An 18,188-nucleotide genomic window follows, 5' to 3' on the forward strand; every position below is an offset into this window, starting at 1 on the left:
AACTAACCCAGGAGTGATTAGGGCCCAGTCAGTGGTTGGAAAGGTTGGAGAATGGAGCTGTGGATTTGGAGCTCCAGAAATCCTCTCTGATGTAAGTGCTCTCAAATCCCATCTCCACCACACCACCAATTTTAAGGTCAAAAGATGCCTGCACAGATCTTCTGATTTGCAATCTGTCCACAAATCGATGGATGGAGATCAGCCCTGCCATAAAATGGGTCACTGTAGAGATTCATCATCACCGCCACGGTGACAGCAGGGAAGAAAGACAGTCTGCATGACCTAATATGCAGAAACAGGCAAAGCGGAAAGGCCCAGGAGAGAGAGGAGGGGTGGTCCAACCTTGAGACTCCTCCAGAAACTCTTTCAAAGGAACCTAGCAGACACATCTGATACATTCCTCGTTTCAGTGTGGCTTGGGGCAGATCTATGTAAACAATACAAGCTCTGCCCCACATCTGACCCGCCAGTCCCACCAGCCAGACTCACAGAACTCCCTCCACAACAGCTTCTGGCACATGCGGAAAGCGGCCTTCAAACATCACTGGAAGTCTGCATCTCATTTAAGGCTCTGTCAGCTTCCCAGTGTGTCTTGGACATCAAACGGCTGGCTGAAGAAGAATAGACCACCCTGATCCAGGACAGGGCCACCCTGATCCAAGACGGGACCATCCTGATCCAGGACGGGACCACCGTGATCCAGGATGGGACCACCCGCACCCAGGACGGGACCACCGTGATCCAAGACGGGACCACCGTGATCCAGGATGGGACCATCCTGATTCAAGAGGGGACCACCCTAATCCAGGAAAGGACCACCATGAGCCAGGACAGGACCATCCTGATCCAGGATGGGACCACCATGATCCAGCTGTAGCACCATCAACCACTCATCATCAAATGGCTCAGTGTAGCTGAATTAGCCTGCAGAGGTCCTGCAACAGAAAGGCTTTCAGAGATGGTGTCCAGACAAATGGTCTGGAGAAGCTATTAGCACAGGCTAGACCCTGAGTGTGTGTATGGCTTGTTGTTAAAGAGGAGGCTCTGCGCTCCATCATTCTACAGCCTGCTGGATTTAATGCGGCTAACAGCGTGGTCTGCCAGCTCTTAATGGCAGAGTTTTCCATCAGCGCAGAGTGGCTCCACGCATACTCCAAAGTTCCGGGATTAAGCGCCCACACATCCGCTGGGCAGCTGAGTGGAGCGGACATCTGTTCTAGGTCCATCAGGATCAGGAGCAGCGGGAACGGTGTGTATGAACGCCTGTCTCTCTGTTGCCAGGGGAAATCTATTCACTACCTCCCTGGAGCCAATATTTGGGCCTAGTCAGCAACATCATTACCATCTAACTGCCCCTTGCAGACAAACTAATGTTTCTGAAAACCAAGTTCTGCCCACAGAGCTGAAATGCTTAATGGCAACCACTGTAACCTGCTACACTGAAACCTACACAGCAGGCCTCTGTCCACAGCAGGCTCAGGCAGTAGGGAGATCTCTGTCTGTGAAGTGCCTGGGGTCTCCATGCTCCACAGACAGAGGGTCAGCAGCTCCCTGGGCCTGACGGTGCTTCCCAACAACAGCCCGGCCCGGCACCCACAGGTGCCATCGCTGAAGGCCGCAAAAGGGGAAAAGAGGACGAGGACCGAGCCCCCCCGAGAGCACTGGCAGGCAGGGGCGTGTTCATACAGTGGTGCTGCCATCTGTTGCTCGATGAAGAGCTAGGGGCAAGGCTGGAACAGGGAGCAAATGCCACGCAAACTATGATGAGGAACCCGGGATCAGGCTCAGGGTCGGCTAAGGGAGCAAGAGGAGGGAGGGGTATGGCGGGTACAACTGGGTTGGGGCGAGAACAGAGGGAAAGAAACGGGTATGAGGCATGCAGGAACCAGAAACCACAGCCAGGCAGAGTGTCCAGCGAGGGCCATCTCAACATAAGGGGAAGGCGGAGACAATGCGAGACCAGTGAGGACAGCACGAGACCAGTGGAGACAACAAAAGACCAGTGGAGACAATGTGAGACCAGTGGAGACAATGCAAGCCCGACCGAGCCTGTGCCAACAGTTAGCGCACCGTGCTTACACACACTGCTGTCATGGGCTGTGCGCGATTTACAAGTAGACGCCACGAGAACCACCTCACAGGCTGCTAGATAAAAAAAACAACTACACTGTTCTAAAGATAGCGGCTGAATATTTAACTCTGTCGATCTGAGACAATGACACTATGAAATGTGAGTCGGTAACTTCTCCCTCTCTGCTGCTGACAGCAGCGACACCTGCGAAAGAGAATAAGCACCCGACAGACCGAACCCAGCAGAAACCGAACACCGCCATACACAACTCAATATCCTGCAAGCAGCTCAGAAAACCCACTTAAAAACCACTAAAGAGCCTATAACCACCAACACCAGTAAGCACCTCTGTGATAAAGGACATACACCGGCCAGAGGAAATGTGTTCTTTTACGTAAATGACTGCATGTGTGCAGAGACTCAAAATGTCTAGACCAGGCTTTGTAATCAGTCATGTCTGAAACAGAAAGAAAGAAAAAAAGACAAAGTTATTTCTGTAAGTTTATTGTTAATTCGGCACACCTCTGCTGGCAATGAAAGAAACCACAGAGCTACAATAGCGTGATTAGATGAAGTTTGGGATAAAGACTGCTGTCATACTTAGGAAATGTCAAGGAGAGACGTGGCATGCAAACAGCGCGATCAACCATTCATCTCAATAGGAGTCGTCACCACGGATAACGTGAGAGGTCACCACTAATAACAGGAGACGTCAGTACAGGTAACGTGAGCCGTCACCATGGATAACAGGAGACGTCAGTACAGATACTGTGACACCACCACTGCCTCCTTCCTTCGAATCATACTTTTCCGGTTGTGGAATATTTCCGCTAAGATCAGGGTGCTGCCAGTCGGCCCACTGAAGCCACAACCTGGAGAGCACCTTTCACCTCTCACCTCTGTGGAACACTCGCATCATATTTCACTTCTGCCAGTCCCAACACTGCCCCCTATGGTGTTAATCGGTGTGCGCGCGTGCTGATATATCTTATCGAAAAACTGGCCTTCTGAATCATTTTGAGTGAGCTGCAGTTCTACCCTACTAAGCAGGGTTTGTCATTTCAAGTCAGGTGTGCTTTGGCCCATGTGGAAGTAGGTTAATACCGTCTCTCTCTCTGTGTCTCTCTCATTTTCTCTCATTCCCTCACTCCATCACTCTCATCCATTCTCCGCCCTCCTGGAACCACTGCACAGGAGAATGGTCCCTTCCTGTTACACAAGCTGTCAGGCTATTCTTAGAACATAACAAATCTCAGCTCCACAGAGAGTGAGTGGGGCTGACAAGACTGTAAGTGGAATGTCTTCTCATTGAAAAGCGGGGGAGGAATACCTGGTCAGTCCTGACACCCATCACAAACAAGTTTAAAAGCCTGTGGTGCACATCTGTGACAGAGCTGAGGTAAACATATTCTAACGCACGCAAGCGCCACTAAAACACAGACAAGAGAAATACAAAAGAAACTGTGACGGCACGTGAACGTTTCGCTAATGGAATTTCAGTAAGCAGCGTCCAGGTTCTCCTAATATACTTTTGTCACTTCCCAAGAGCGTGTTCATGAATAAACATTACCAACAAATAGGTCATGACACCCATTAGTCCATCTGTTCATTTACGTTCCAATGCATTTCCAGTTATTCACTAATTAACTGAGGAGGATCTCGTTACAAGGTGAAGACAGGGTGTCCCCGCCAAAGACAAGTGCCCTGAGGATTGTGGTTCTAACCCACAGCAACGTGTGGCAGATTGGTTTTATTTTGAAAGAGGCAATACAAATACATAAAAATGCGATTTGACAGTGATACATTACAGCTGCGGTCATAATCTTGGTAGTTATTCTGAATTCTTTGCTCCTTCATGCAGTATCAGTGTCGGGTTGGGGCCTATATTAAACGTCAAGATTCAGCATTGCACTCTAGCATTTCTTTTGAGCGGACAGAACTGCACCAGCTGCACGGTACACTAGCAAAGTCTGCGCATAAAACCAGTTACAATCTCTGCGATCTTTGATCGACAAACCTGTACAATAACGAGTGATTAATTCGGTGCAAAGAAGACCGTTATTCAAACTGAGTTTACAATCTAATCTACTTCCAGCGCACAGCATGAAAAATACCGGTATGCCCCGATTTTAGCGACGCATCCACAATTAAAATGCCTACTATGTTTCTTTAGTTAATGTAACGACTGAGAACTATAAAGACTGAAACCCCGTTGAGACGGTGTTTCACTGGACGGCTCCTCCGCATCCCAAACCTGCTGAACGGCGTACAGACGAGGAGCTGGAGTGCACCGTAACGCAGCACTACCGAACCACCGTCAGTCCGGTCAGCTCGCGTGCAGCCTCAAAATGAAACTCAGTGACACATTATAGGTTCTAGCACGTGGCAATGCGCTTTACGTGCACCCATTAATCATCTGGTCTGGGCCGGTCGTCAATTCCTCTCGCAAGCAACATTGCAAGTGAGCTCATCACGAAGGAACCGCGCGCGGCCTTACCTCCTCCAGGACGCTGACCGTGTTCCGACAGCTCTGCAAGCGCGTGGTGAAGCTGGATGTGGTCGGGGAGTTGTAATCCTCCGTCGTTTCCGAAAGAAACTCGGACACGGAGATCTGATCCGGCATCCTTAAAACACAGTCGCCCAGTAAAACGGAATACAGAATGTTCAAAGCTGTAGCACCATTAATGACAGAACTGGTACAGGACACCAATGGAAGATGTCTCTGTGTGTGTGTGTGTGTGTGTGTGTGTGTGTCTCTCTCTTTGAGCAAGGCTGGGTGGGAAGTCAAAGCTCAGAGCAGCAGAAACAGCTTCTCCTTGGCTGCGCGGTGCAGCTGCCTTCCTCGTGGTCCTCCCACCTCCGTCCCTGTTCCCTGCTTGTCTAATTGCCCGCGTGTGTCTTGTATTTTGTATCGAGCCTGAACAGACACGACTTTGCAAGATGCAAGATGCAAAATGCTCGGTGGATCCAAAAATAAGATCGTTTCACAATCCGCCGATTAAATCAGACAGCGCTCCTTCCTTCGCTAATGTTTTAACACACTAGTTCTTCATAATCTGCGGCGGCTTCATTCTGAAGGTTTTCCCCTTTCTTTCCCTTTCCTGCGCTTTTCTCGCGTGCGGTCGGTCACCAGCGCGTGCACGCACACTCCTCCTCCCACCGTCGATGACGAACATAAACAAGGAAAGCGTCTGCGCATGCTTCAGCATAGCAAGGCATTCTTCGCGTTTGATGGTGAAAATTAAGTTTTGCATTGCCCTTCAAACCTATTTATTTTGTCATTATTTTGCTTATTTGTTCGTTTAGACCTACTCGTGCCCCATTAGAGAACAGTATATCTCACGTTTAGAAGAACAAAAGGTTGCTCGCGCTACTAAATGCCTGTATGCTCGCGCCTAAAACAATAGGATACTGTAAAAGCCCATGGGATACCTGCAGCCTACGTGGCCTCTGGAGTCACACCATAATAATACGGTCCGTTATAGATGTAGACTGTTATTAATATAAGCACTAAATACAGGCGGGTGTACTTTACAGCGACGCCTTTTGTGCTAAGCGCTGCTGTAATAACGGAGTCGTAAACGCGTCCCTTGCACAAATCAGCTGCGTGACGAGGGGACAGATCCACTATGAGATATGTGATGCAGCTACGAAGTCTATAGGCGACACGCTGCACTGCATGTAAAACTGTCTGTGCAGGGGAAAAGATGCAGCTGCAGGCTAACTAGAGTCGATATAAATGTAAACAGTGTTGATCTTCGTCTGTGCGAGTGATTCACACCTATGAAGCTGCTGCGTGAAGTTGTATGCAACCATCTTACCGGCTCCACAAGGAATCCCTAGAAGAGAAACTCGATAAGCGCGAGGAAGAGGCCCTCATGACTTTGTGGTCACCTCCGTAAAAAAGTCTGGTTTGAAACATTTGGGGAAAACGATTAAGTAAGGCATCGTAAAGTTGTTTGAACTAGGTAAAGACTAGAGTCAGTAAAAATGCATTAAGTAAACTGAAAACTGGAAGCGCGATGTAACCTTGCAGTTAGCCAACAACTTATTACACCAAGTGCTTATACAAGCTAGAAAATACAGCACAAGGGCTACTACATGGCGAATGCTCCTTCTAGCAGATATGCAACAATATTATGGCACGAGAGGAAAACCACGCCTAAGAGCTTACCGAGACCGCCGCGGTTTCACCCCGTCTTAGTAGTTTCAGAAGTAATTGCAAATCAAGTTGTGCATTAAGCTTCGTATTTCCAAACGCCACCATATTCACCTCATGTTGCACTGTACCGTGGTGGAGCATAAAACGCAAAAATCACACGCGAACGGGGTATCGGTCCAGTATGACTGGAATGTGCGCGGTGATTTTCCCCATCTGGAGCTGGCGAAGCGATCAGCGTTTGGACAGGAAGCGAAAACCAGCCATGTGGACAGGAGGGGGGGGGTCTGCGATGGATGGGATCGGGGCACTAACGGTGGCACCCCGCGAAAGTTTGACTTGTACGGCAGTAGGGACTGGCAGAGCGAGGTCTCGGATCAGACTACAAATCTGCCCTTAACAGCGGCGAACGGGCTGCTGTCCGCGGAAAAGCTTGTTATGTGATGACTGAACAAGACGCAAGGCGCATTTTCGGTGGTTGCGAACTGGAGTACAGAAGGAATTGGAGCCGTTTCCAATAGGTCGTAAAACTTATAGCCAGAGGGTTAATTAAAGTGGGGTTTAATCTAAGAAGCGGAAACATTCGGTTCAAAACGTATTAAAATGTAAATGTAAATGCAATTTGGCTGAACTGTTCATCCAAACAGTGCGTGTTATGACCAATGAAACCCGGCACAAAGGCCGTGTTTGTGTCGAGGCGTGTACTATAATATTATGTGTCTTGTATTACTCTCTCTGGAAGGAACTTTCAGCCAATTATTAGTCACTGTTTTTGAATAGTCACTGGCCGTAGATGCTTGTTCATTTCGTGGTTTACTACCCCTCTGTTTGCTTTGGAAGCAGAACTGTTTGAATGAAAACACATTTGTACAGCAACACACCTGAATGCATTTCTGTATAGTGTGGAGCATTGGCCAGTGCAGATCTATCTGGGTTGTGGTGTTGTAGACCTGAGAGTGTGGTATGGACATACAGACATGGTTCCCTCACTAACTTTAGAACACACACTAAATACTAAAAGAGAAAAAGTGCATTTATTGTGGAGGATCTGTCCAAAGAATGACCAAACATGCTTAAACAGCCCTGGGAACGTCAACAAAACTGGTTGAGGCGTACAAATACAAGCAGTTGGCTCATTCTCACTCTATATGTCCTCCATTTCAAAGAGTCCTCCTCTCCCACGTCAGCCCAACGGCATTGCATTTAACAATTCAAAAAAAAAAAAAAAATGCTTTATCAAATACTTATTTGAAAAATAAAAGAAAAAGAATCAGGCAACACATATTTAATAACAAACCTATATAAAGGCAATTAAAAAATGCTTCAATAAACACACAGGTAACACATCTCTTTAATAACAGAACTTGTCCAGTTGACTTTAAGTCTGAAATGGACATATTGAGGAAAGAGTTGTTACCCTTCCGAGACCCTCATCTCCCTCTAAGGGTTAGGGTTAGACCCTCATCTCTTATGCTGAGAAGAAAAAAAAAAAAAAAGAGAGAGTGTGTGAGGGGGAGAGAGAGAGAGAGGGAGAGAAAGTGTGTGGGAGAGAGTGACGGGGAGAGAGAGTGTGAGGGGGAGAGAGAGAGAGGGAGAGAGAGAGTGTGAGGGGGAGAGAGAGAGAGTGACAGGGGGAGAGAGAGTGTGAGGGAGAGAGTGACGGGGAGAGAGAGTGTGAGGGGGAGAGAGAGAGAGGGAGAGAGAGTGTGAGGGAGAGAGTGACGAGAGAGAGAGTGTGAGGGGGAGAGAGAGAGAGAGTGGGGGAGAGTGAGAGAGAGTGACAGGGGGAGAGAGTGTGAGGGGGAGAGAGAGAGAGAGAGAGTGACAGGGGGAGAGAGTGTGAGGGGGAGAGAGAGAGTGAGTGGGGGAGAGAGAGTGTGAGGGGGAGAGAGAGAGAGTGGGGGAGAGAGAGTGAGAGAGAGTGTGAGGGGGAAAGAGAGAGTGAGATGCTTTACCGCATGCTGTGTTCTCACAGCTACCATCTCCCTCCCACATTTTCAGGGAGGGATGTTGCTAGGGGGCGTGTCCTGCACGGTCCCCTCTTTGAGGGGGCGGGACTCCTTAGTCCGAATCTGAGTCACTGCTGTCTTCTGACGATGAGCTGCTTGAGCCTTCTGACTGGTCATCATCTTCATCGTCTTCCTCCTCTTCATCGTCATCGTTCTGTAAGGCACAAGGCAAAAACGTTTATGAGCCCAACTAACTCAGCAATTTTCAACAGCACGTCTGTAACTATAGTGATTTCCAAATTTAATTTAATTTTTCATGGTAATTTTCCAGATGGAGTACTGGCATTCTGTCTACTGGTATACAAGATAGTATATTTATTAATAAAGCTGGCCGGTGTAATCCTGTCAGTAAACAAATATCCCACTCAGCAGTTAAAACAGCTGCAAACAAAATACACTACGACATTATCATTATTTTCCTCTCATTTAAAACAGGACGGTGGCTAATTAGTTGGTTATGGTCCTAGCACATTTCCATAAGTATAAACATTACACAGCACATTCTATTACAGTATGATTGTCCACATATCATAAAGATGTTATGTTAACCATTCTGAGATTTCACAGAAATTAAAGATCGTAATCTTAACTTTTGTTTTTCGACCTACAAATTTTATGTCCCAAGTTTTTTTGTTCTTGACTGGATGTTTCACACTACTGGACTGAGGTTTGCAAGTTTCCATTGCTGCTGAAAAAATAACCATCACACAAATCTGGCATAACATGCTACCTGAGTGACAATCTGTTACCGCACAAGTGGCTAAACACATGCCTCACGTTACCTGGCACACAGACGTGTAAACATGGAAGGACTAATGCTGACAGAGTTTGTGCCAACAACTGCACGAAACAAGGAAACGAAGAAAAAACTCCTGGATGTGAACACACGGTCAACGTAATCTGGACAGAGCGAACTGGACACACAGTCAATGTAATCTGGACAGAATGAACTGTGCTCTAGCCTCTGTGATAGACATCCACTGCATGCCTGCTGTTTTTTCCCCAAGCTCCGTGTGTTTACCTTTGTGCTTTTCAATCTTATCAGGTTATTGACCGGCCTGTTCCACATGAGTCCTTGGCCAGTATACACTAGCAGATTACACTCATAGGATGAAAACTGACTATGACTGTACCAAAAACTAGAATCAGCTATCCTGGAGTGAGACGGGGAATTGGGGCTAAAATCCATCTTAAAAAAAAAAAAAAAAAAAAAAAAATCACATAGGGTAATTCCGGCAACAACAAACGGGTTTCTTTCTTGGTGCTCTGAGTAGTGGTTTATGGAATTCTGGGAGCAAAAGTTCAGCCAAATGTGTTAGCAATCCTTTAAGTACATAAATCGCATATTTAAATTACTGGCACACTGTCCGGTTGAAACAACAGCAACTGCAAGCAAAAACTCTACACAAGTGTGTGTTCCAGTTAAAACTCAAATACTCCACACTAGTCAGAACACAAATCAAATGTTGGACAACAACTGTAGTCTTATTCAGCCTAAATCTATCCTTGGACTGCGTTCACCTCATCATCGTCCTCATCATCATCGTCATCAGTATCTGTGCTACCAGAGGACTCTTCTTCATCTTCAGAGTCTGAAGAGTCTGTCTTATCGTCATCTTCATCTGAATCTGACGTGTCCTGCTGGAAACCACAGTCACAATTTTCTCTAACAAGCAGTTATTATTCCCCTGCTCCCACACACACTCACAGACCGCGTGTCACATGCAAGTCTTTAGCCCACACCCTAAACGATCAAGTTGTTCTGACGTCCACAAGTTTGCCATAATCTTCATTATATTCACTATACAAAACAGTCTTTTCAGCCTGTATCAGGCTAACAGAATTTTTCAGCACTGTTAATGAACTTATACAGCTCTATGTTTTCAGACTACGTTGGGCGAGTTGCCCAGAGAGAGCGGGCGTTACCTTGGCGCGGTATGCCATGGAACGTTTGCCCCCCCCGGCCCCCAGTGCCGAGGCTCTGGCACCTACCCCCTTCCCCTTGGTAATGCGAACTTTTGTCCCTGGACCCCGAGCTTTGGTCGTACTCCGGCGTTTCTGTGGCGACACAGATGGGGGAGGGGGGGGACAAGAAAACAAAAAAACAAACAAAAAAAAGAACACAAGAAAACAGTTCAAGCTCAAAGTGATGATTAGTAGTCCCAGAGAGCAGCCCACAGAACATCACTGCCATTACATGTCAGGTTAGCTGGATCTGAGAAATGTGTCGTTTACAACGACGACGACGATGAGGACAAAACTTAACATTAATCCTCTAATCTCAGTCTTACTTGACTAATCTGACAGCAAGACTACTAAACATGCAGTGCTGGGTTTTAAAGGATGCATTTGAATACATGCATCTTACAGAACGACTTACAATGCACTACACTACTTGTCAGGTGCTCGCAAGAGTCACATAAGCAGATATAAAAGTACTGGACATCTGGACACTCACCGTAGTAGAAAATTCTTTATAAACGGCCCGTTCCTGAGGAGAAAGAGACTAAGAAAGAGTAAAGGAGAGTAATTATTACCCAACCACCAGCAACCACCACGTAACAGGCTGTGCACTAGAGTTGACGTTTCTGCAGGGACTCTGGCGTGGGGATGCAGGACGTGACATCCCACCTTGACCCAGGCATCAAGCTCGGCCTTGTACTCCAGCTGCTGCTCCTCCACCTGCTTCTTGTACTTGTCCTTCTGGCTCTGGGTGAGCTTGTGCCAGCGCTTGCCGATCTCCACCATGCGCTCCTTCAGACTAAAGTGGTTCAGCTCTCCACTCGTCAGCAGCTCCTGCGAGAACATCTGATAGCCACTGCTGCAGGGCGCAGGGCAGGCGAAGGGGAGAGAGGTTGAACGACATGGTCAGCGGGGATCTCCACGGCCCAGCGTTCTCATGAGGAGTGATGCGGGCGGATGTCGGCCACTCACACAGGAGGCTTTTTGGGCTCTCCGTCGAACTTGGGTTTCCTCTGTCCCTGCGCGGATGGTGGTGTCCTCATCTCCAGCAGCTCTCTCTGGACGACAGACACACCAAAGCATCAGGGGGCTTTTCACTTATGTGAGGGACACTGGCTAGACACACAATACTGTTTCTACTGCGTGGTACCGTCACACGCAGACATTGGCAGGAGAAAAACAACATCGACAGAAACAAAAGTGAACAGTGCATAACATCACTGGTAGCACAACTCTGAAATAACAACACAGATTTTGAAATAGTTCAATGGTCGCCAAGTCACAATCATCCAACACTCCACGGTGACAGAATGTTGTGCTGGAAGAGAGAAAATGCTGGAGTCAGTGTCTCTGCCGCCATGCTGTGCTCTGGGAAAAAGGAAGTTTAGGGGTAACGGTTAAGGTTATGGGGTAACGGTTAAGGGGCGACCAACATTATGACAATTTTTTCAGCACGGGTGAGAGGACAGTGGTCAAAACATCTGGTCACTGACCACGGTCCGGTACTGAACCTCGTATCGCTTCTGGTCCTCTGCCGCCTTCTTGATCCAGGGAATCTTCTCTTTCTTTTCCATGGCTTTCCATGTTGCTTCCATGGCATTCTGTGCTTTCTTCCGATCGCTCTATAGGAAATGGACTGCAGTCAGTTACTCTGCAATATCACTGAGGACTCTGCTCCATTACAGAGTGGGTCCAGGTGAACAGACCTCTTTCCCCATTGTGTTTGGGGGGTGGAACGCTAGACTGTCTCACCCTGTACTTAGCCAGGTAGTCTCCGATCACACTCTGCTGCCACATCTCTTCAGCGGTCTTGGGGGTGTCGGGGAGCCTTGTCTTCTTCTTGCCATCACGTTTGTCTTTGGCTGGCCCGTGCACCCACTGGTCCAGCTCCTGGTCACGGCACCGATCCTATGACCAGATCAGTCAGAGTCCATAACAGCATCTCTCAACAGCTCCATGAAGCTGGGGAACCGATCCTGACTGAGACAAACAGCAGGGACTTGCTGACTAACCCAGGGACCCACCTTGCTCAGAGGGGCCCGGAGGGGGCTGCCCGTGCCAGCCATGGTGAGCTTGGTGCTCCCCAGTTTCTCCTCCGTCAGCACTCGGTCCCTCTCCTCCTCTGGCAGGGTCTGGACAGGGAGGGAGGGCGAAACACAGCCCGTTTGGGTGAGCCTCGGATTATAATAGTACTTCTAAAAACACCACATAGGACCTTCTTTTGACTTGCAAAACAACACTTTTGACATCACTTCTTACCTCAAGAAACCTTTGGAGATCAATCTCATACTGCTTCTTTTTCTGAGGAAACAAAAATTTGGAAAAGTCAGTCATCACCCTCCAGTCCAGTCAGCCGAGCCATGTTCTCGTCATACAGCTGAAGACAGACCTGCTCGCAGTGTTTCTGGAACATGTCCTTCTCTTTCTGGGTCATTATCTTCCATTGCTTGCTGCACAGGACCATCCTCTCCGTACTCGGCACATCCTTCATGTTCACCATGAGCTCGGCACAGTAGAGGGAATACCCGTTCCTATGGAACAAAACAACCGTTCCAGGAGCTGCTCATGCTCCACACAGGAAATGCACAATGTCTACTTTAAAACTGTGGCAGGTACTGGAGTTGGGTCTTTACTGTTCAAATGAACACATTCCCAGTCAAAGGCTAGAGGCAGTTTCAGGGACTAACGCAGTAGCCTTATTGGCTCAAACAAGTTTATAACAGTCATGAAGTATTCAACCCATGGAGACTCTCAAACTGAGACTACCCAGTAAACTTACGGTGGCGGCTTGGTGGGCCGGCCATCAAACTTGTCCTTCAGCTGCCGTTCAGCCTTGGTCAGGACAGACTTGACGTGCTCTTCCGAGTTCACGTCCGGGTGCGCTTCGTGGTACGCCCTCATGCTGTCCTGGGAGGTACATTTGGGAAAAAAATGTAAGTGGTTCCTTCTTAACAAGTGTTGAGAGCCTTTAACTGTGTGGAGAGCCTTTAACTGTATTCTACAGACCTCATAGAGCTTCTGCAGCTCCAGCGCTTTGCTGATCCATTTTAACCGCTTCTTGTCCGAAAGCTGAGACCACTGTCTGCGCAAAGCTTCCTTCAGTTCTTTTTGACTCACCTAAAGATATGCGAGAAGTATAGACATTAGCTAAATGTTATTGTTTATGTGTTTATTTTCTTTGGTTTGTTCAACCAGACATACGTACATCTGGGTGAATCTTCATGAAGGTTTTCTTCTCGTGGTTGTACCAAAGCTGCTGAGGGGTTTTGGGTTTCTCTGGGAGGTCTGACTTTTTACGCTCCTCTATCAACTCAGGATGGTCCTCTCTGAAAGGAGGAAGATGGACTCTCTAATAATCCTCTTTCAACCAGGTCAGTGATTTCAAAAGTGAGGGAAGGAGGATGCTTACTTGAACCGAGCCATGTTCTTCTCAAAGGATTCCTTCTCCCTCTGAAATTCCTGAATGTATTTGAGCTGAAAAATCAGAACATCTGTATTATACAATGCAGAACATGTCACAGCTGCACAGAGCCCAAACTGTCCACTCGAACGTCAACCCCAACCTTTTTCTTTTCAGGCAGTTCCTTGTATTTTTTGGAGAGAATCTTGGTGAGATCTAGGTTGCTCATTTCTGGGTGGATTTTTGCATACTTGGCTCTCTTCTCCATGAAAAAGCGAAAGTAGGGTGTGAGGGGCTTCTTTGGAAAGTCTGGATGTGTCTGAAAAGATGAGAAAATAATCAGACCACAGTGAGAAATGCTTTGCCTGAGACTAATTTGTTGTTATAGGGAGTTTAAACTAAACTAAAGTTTAAACTTCCTAACATTCTGTTATGCATGTGTGTGTCTTAAAGATAAGACAAATACCTTCAGTTTCTTTCCTTTGTAAGGGTTTTTCACATATTCTATTGCATCAACGATAAGTTCTGTCATTGTTCTGTATTTCCGCACCTGTGGGGAAAGTAATTATGACGTAATCATGAATTATGATGATGCCTAGACTTTTTATTTAAAAAGCAACAAACCACTGTAGAAATGTTGTTTTTTAAACTTTAAAATAAAACCTCATTACTAGTTTGTCTTTAGCGCCTCTATAGGAGCAATATAACAGTTTTCCAGTGATTCTTCTTCACATTACAAAGCCGCCATTAGAGTTGTAGTAAAATGACTTCTTGCTGCTTTAAATTACTCGACATGCTCTACAAAACACATTTCACTGACTTACCTCGGTAGAAACTTTCTGCCACTTTTGCTTACACATGTCCCCAGTGAAGTTTCCAAAGCCAACTTTCTCCCAGTCAAAATGAGACTCAGTGGTCTTGTATTTCATTGTGTCACCATCTGGCAACGAGCTCCTGATCCTCTCCAGCAATGTCAGACAGTCCTCCTTACTCCATACATGCCCATCTAACAGGAGAATGTCCATTAATAGCATAACTATTAGACTAAGGCTACCAGATTAAGTACAACATATCAAGACTATTAGAGTAAACCTACCAGTTTCCATTTTGATGCGCCCAGTTTGGGTGCTGGCCACACCACTGCTGCCATTCATAGTGACAGCGCTTATTTGGCTCCAACGTGAAACGCCAGTATGCCGCTAGAGCACCTGAAACCTGGGTGTGTCGCCATGCCAAGATAAAAACACATAGAACAGGTCACGTGTTGTGCTTTTTTTTATGACATAAGTATGTTTAAAAGCCATAGAACAGTAAAAGAAGCATTTCTTCCTCAAAGCAGCAATTTTACTCAACAGCCCTAGCTCGCGTAAATGGATCAGCTACCGCTTGCAGACTACACAGAGTCTGTCACTGAATGAATGTTTTATTTTGTGCAATGACTTTTATCATATTGTTATTTTATTTATGTAACGCTAAAATGTTAAACTGTCAAACCCCGGCTCCGCCTCTAGAGTGTTTCGGACCGGAGGATATTCCGTACAAACCCGGTCTTACCGTCCGTAGAGGACGCGGCGCAGTCCTGCACTTGAACTTCATCTAAGACGCGACTACAGGACGTTGCTACAGGACGCGCAGCAGACCTTGCTAAGCTTGAACTGCTCCAGGATTCATATAAAGGACAATATCGAGAACTTTACCGTCACGCAACGTCAACGATATTGTGAGGGAGTGTGATGGGACCTGCTAGCGGACTCGGCCGTCCTCTCCATACGCGAGCAGGGCTCGGTGGGTTAAGTCTGGTTCAGTTTAGCGCTCTGACAAGGCACCTCCTCGACTTTCAGCAAACTGAAACAGGTTATTGTAGGGTTGTTGTTGGGGTAAGGACTTTTGTTGGGGTTAGGGTTTTTGTTGGGGTTACCCCTATATCAAGACCCTAACCGCTTTGAAATGTGTGGTCCTACAGAACCGTTATTCGAGCTGAGGACTCGGACCGCTGGCGTTGGCTAAGTAAGCTCGGCTAGCTAACCTCTCAGCACTGTAGTTGGTTTTGTTATCGTTACGTGTCCGGTAAAAATTAACGTTACGGTGTTTAATGATGTGCGAATCTAAATTCACACGTGAAGTCCGCGCTAGCGTTGCCTAGACGACCGCCGATCTAGCGTTACCTAGACGACCACGACACGGGAGGCTGAGCTGACAGGACTCCCGCTCACGGCTGACCGGAGACGTTACCGGATCCTTCCTAATACATCGGTGTGGCTGTTAGTTTCGTTGCATTAATTCTCGTTCTCCGTGTCAACGGAATAAGTAAACATGCTAGCGAGTCCACTTCATCACGCACTGATGAGGGTTGTGAAAGGCCCGGGCTGGCTAGGTAGCGAGTTAGCTTAGCTCCATCGCTTCGTTCCCGCGTCCATGTTCTTCCCCGATCGGTGGTGTCGCTGCGCAGCGCGTGGAGCGCCGGTTTCCCGGTTACGGTGTCATCCCCGCCCGCGCACAAGGTCAGCTAAGCCAAACATCACGTCTGTGCTAAAAGCGTTCCAATTTACGGGGTTTTGACAATTTTATAATCTATTTACGTTCACTCTCTGTCCATCATCTTTTCGCTAGCCTAGCTCACCTATTTACCTCTGTCAAAAAGTCCTAAAAAGTGTCAAAGTTAACTTTACTAACAGTGTAAAGGACATCTGAATTTCTGTCATATTAATCGTCACTAAATGCGTTAGCTGTCCAGCTTCCTTAATTCCTTAAACGTGATTATTTGCTGACACTTTCTCACAGCGCACCGACCATAGTCCGCCTCTAACCCCAGTAATGGCGTCCTCACTCCGGCAGGAGTCAGCACACAGCTTCCGCTGCCTCGCACGCCTCAGCTACCACGCCAGCCTCGCCAAAGTACGAGGCACGTTTATAAATCAGGCAAAGATTTGAACCAGAGACTGGTTACAAACTTCTATATACAATATAACACCTGTTTACTGAGACGGGCACAACATTGGTCAAAGAAGCATTACAACCATTTAGGAAAATGTGTTTAATCAGAAAAATGCGAATCGAATTAGGAATCTGTGTTGATTATTATTTTCAGATTGAATGCCACGTGTATTCTTCAGTACATTGTGGTTTGGGGTATCGTCATTCTAAAACTGAGTCTACAGCGGGCGCTTCAGCCTTTCTTCGCCCCAAAGCCCTCACTGCAGAGCCGCCATGAATGTTACAAAGACTCGGGGACGAACGATCTGAAAATCGTGAAAAACAACCACAAAATCATGAAATGACTCACCTTTTCTCCAACAGTTTGTGTCAAATCGTCTTCACGGTCATTAAAGTATTCGTGTTATGTGTATTTAATATATTTAAGTATCGTTTTTTAAAGCCGTAAACCCCGGGGAGTCAAGTCGAAACGAATCCGACAAAAGGAGCGTCTGGTTCGGTATGAAACTCCGCCCAGCGCCGCAGGGGGAGGAACTCCGAGAGAAAACATGCGAGAAAAAAGGAGACAACGGCGTAGGTTGATACTAACAAATACAAAATATATATTTCTAATTTCTACATATTTTAGGTATGTACACGTGTGTATTTTTATTAACTGATTGCAGCATGTGCACAAATAGCCCTTCTCTTAGTTGATGAAACGTACACATGTGATCCCCACCGCGATGGAAGCATTAACCTAAGTTTGTTTTATTTGTCGAAATTATAAGGTCTGTACTTTTTGTTTGCCAAAAAGGTCGATAATGTCCCAGGCTTGAAAGCGGTACACTCAGACAACCTTTATATCCGTCTTCAGAAACTAACCGATTAGTTAAGGCGCCAATATCCTCCTCTCTTGCAGTTAAATACCTTTCTCTAACGTCCCAACAACTGGAGAATTGGACAACCTGATTGGAGCTGAGATCTTACTCTTTATTCCACTTGTTGGCAGAAAATATAAATCCATGCCGAGGATTTGATCAGAGGTCCTTTGCTCAAGGCGGTATGAGTTGTGCCTTTTAGATTTTCCCCAATTCTTTGCCATGTCCACACACTGCTATGAAACCCGAGTAGTGAGATGTGTGAGCTACAGTAGACCTTTAGTACAGTCAGCGGCACACCACACGGACTGTACACAATCATCACCCCGCTCCAGATGTCTTTATGCAAGGCTGACCAATGGCACAGGAGGAGGAGGAGACGTTAAAGCGCTGCAGACCGGGTCAGCCCCCTCCACGGGGCCCGGGTCCGCCAGGACTCGCGCACATGACGTAGATGGCGCGTCGCATCGAGAACATATTGTTCCAGTTTTCTGAATGTGATTTGGCAAACGTTTGATTATTTGCAAAAAAACCCACATACACATGTGTAAATGCTTGACATTATACATGACACAAAATATTAGAATAACCTGCTATGTTGACGTCGTCAAAAGTGGTAGGGCGGTTTACGTCATAAATCTGTCCATGTAAAGCGTCATGTAATCATGACACACACAAACCCTCTTAGCTTAACAATACGTTTTTATCAAAGTGAACAGGATTCACACAAGCTTACAATATATTTCTGAGACCATGCAACAAAATCAAAAGACCTTTGAGAGATTATCATATT

General features: G+C 46.8%; 2 protein-coding genes across 9 annotated transcripts in view; both read right to left on the minus strand.

Moving 5' to 3' along the window:
- asap1a (ArfGAP with SH3 domain, ankyrin repeat and PH domain 1a) overlaps positions 1–6,455 on the minus strand; it is a 45,535-nt gene extending 39,080 nt beyond the window's left edge. For all 4 annotated transcript variants that reach the window (XM_035536232.1, XM_035536231.1, XM_035536230.1 and 1 more), the window contains exons 1-3: positions 6,246–6,455; positions 5,893–5,979; positions 4,569–4,695 (exon numbers count right to left, since the gene is read on the minus strand). In XM_035536232.1, coding sequence (XP_035392125.1) covers positions 4,569–4,695; positions 5,893–5,951 — 186 coding nt within the window. In that variant the 5' untranslated portion in view covers positions 5,952–5,979; positions 6,246–6,455. The remainder of the gene's footprint in view (positions 1–4,568; positions 4,696–5,892; positions 5,980–6,245) is intronic.
- A 1,646-nt stretch (positions 6,456–8,101) lies between these two features.
- Positions 8,102–17,710, minus strand: ubtfl (upstream binding transcription factor, like). Of its 5 annotated transcripts, none has more exons than XM_027030377.2 (20): positions 17,445–17,710; positions 14,698–14,816; positions 14,426–14,607; positions 14,068–14,151; positions 13,765–13,920; positions 13,611–13,675; positions 13,407–13,527; positions 13,208–13,318; positions 12,981–13,108; positions 12,591–12,732; positions 12,461–12,502; positions 12,226–12,333; positions 11,954–12,109; positions 11,695–11,823; positions 11,174–11,259; positions 10,871–11,060; positions 10,698–10,745; positions 10,166–10,297; positions 9,761–9,880; positions 8,102–8,393 (listed from the first exon to the last, which is right to left on the minus strand). In XM_027030377.2, exons 2-20 carry the CDS (start codon positions 14,753–14,755, stop codon positions 8,292–8,294), a joined length of 2,160 nt encoding a protein of 719 aa, XP_026886178.2. In that variant the 5' UTR covers positions 14,756–14,816; positions 17,445–17,710; the 3' UTR covers positions 8,102–8,291. The 5 variants fall into 5 exon arrangements, with proteins under 5 accessions (XP_026886178.2, XP_026886177.2, XP_026886179.2 ...); XM_027030376.2 differs by having other exon boundaries at positions 17,400–17,710; XM_027030378.2 differs by having other exon boundaries at positions 11,713–11,823; positions 16,885–17,710.
- Between the last annotated feature and the right edge of the window lie 478 nt (positions 17,711–18,188).

This window comes from Electrophorus electricus, chromosome 18, assembly GCF_013358815.1.
Source record: "Electrophorus electricus isolate fEleEle1 chromosome 18, fEleEle1.pri, whole genome shotgun sequence".
NCBI lineage: Eukaryota > Metazoa > Chordata > Actinopteri > Gymnotiformes > Gymnotidae > Electrophorus > Electrophorus electricus.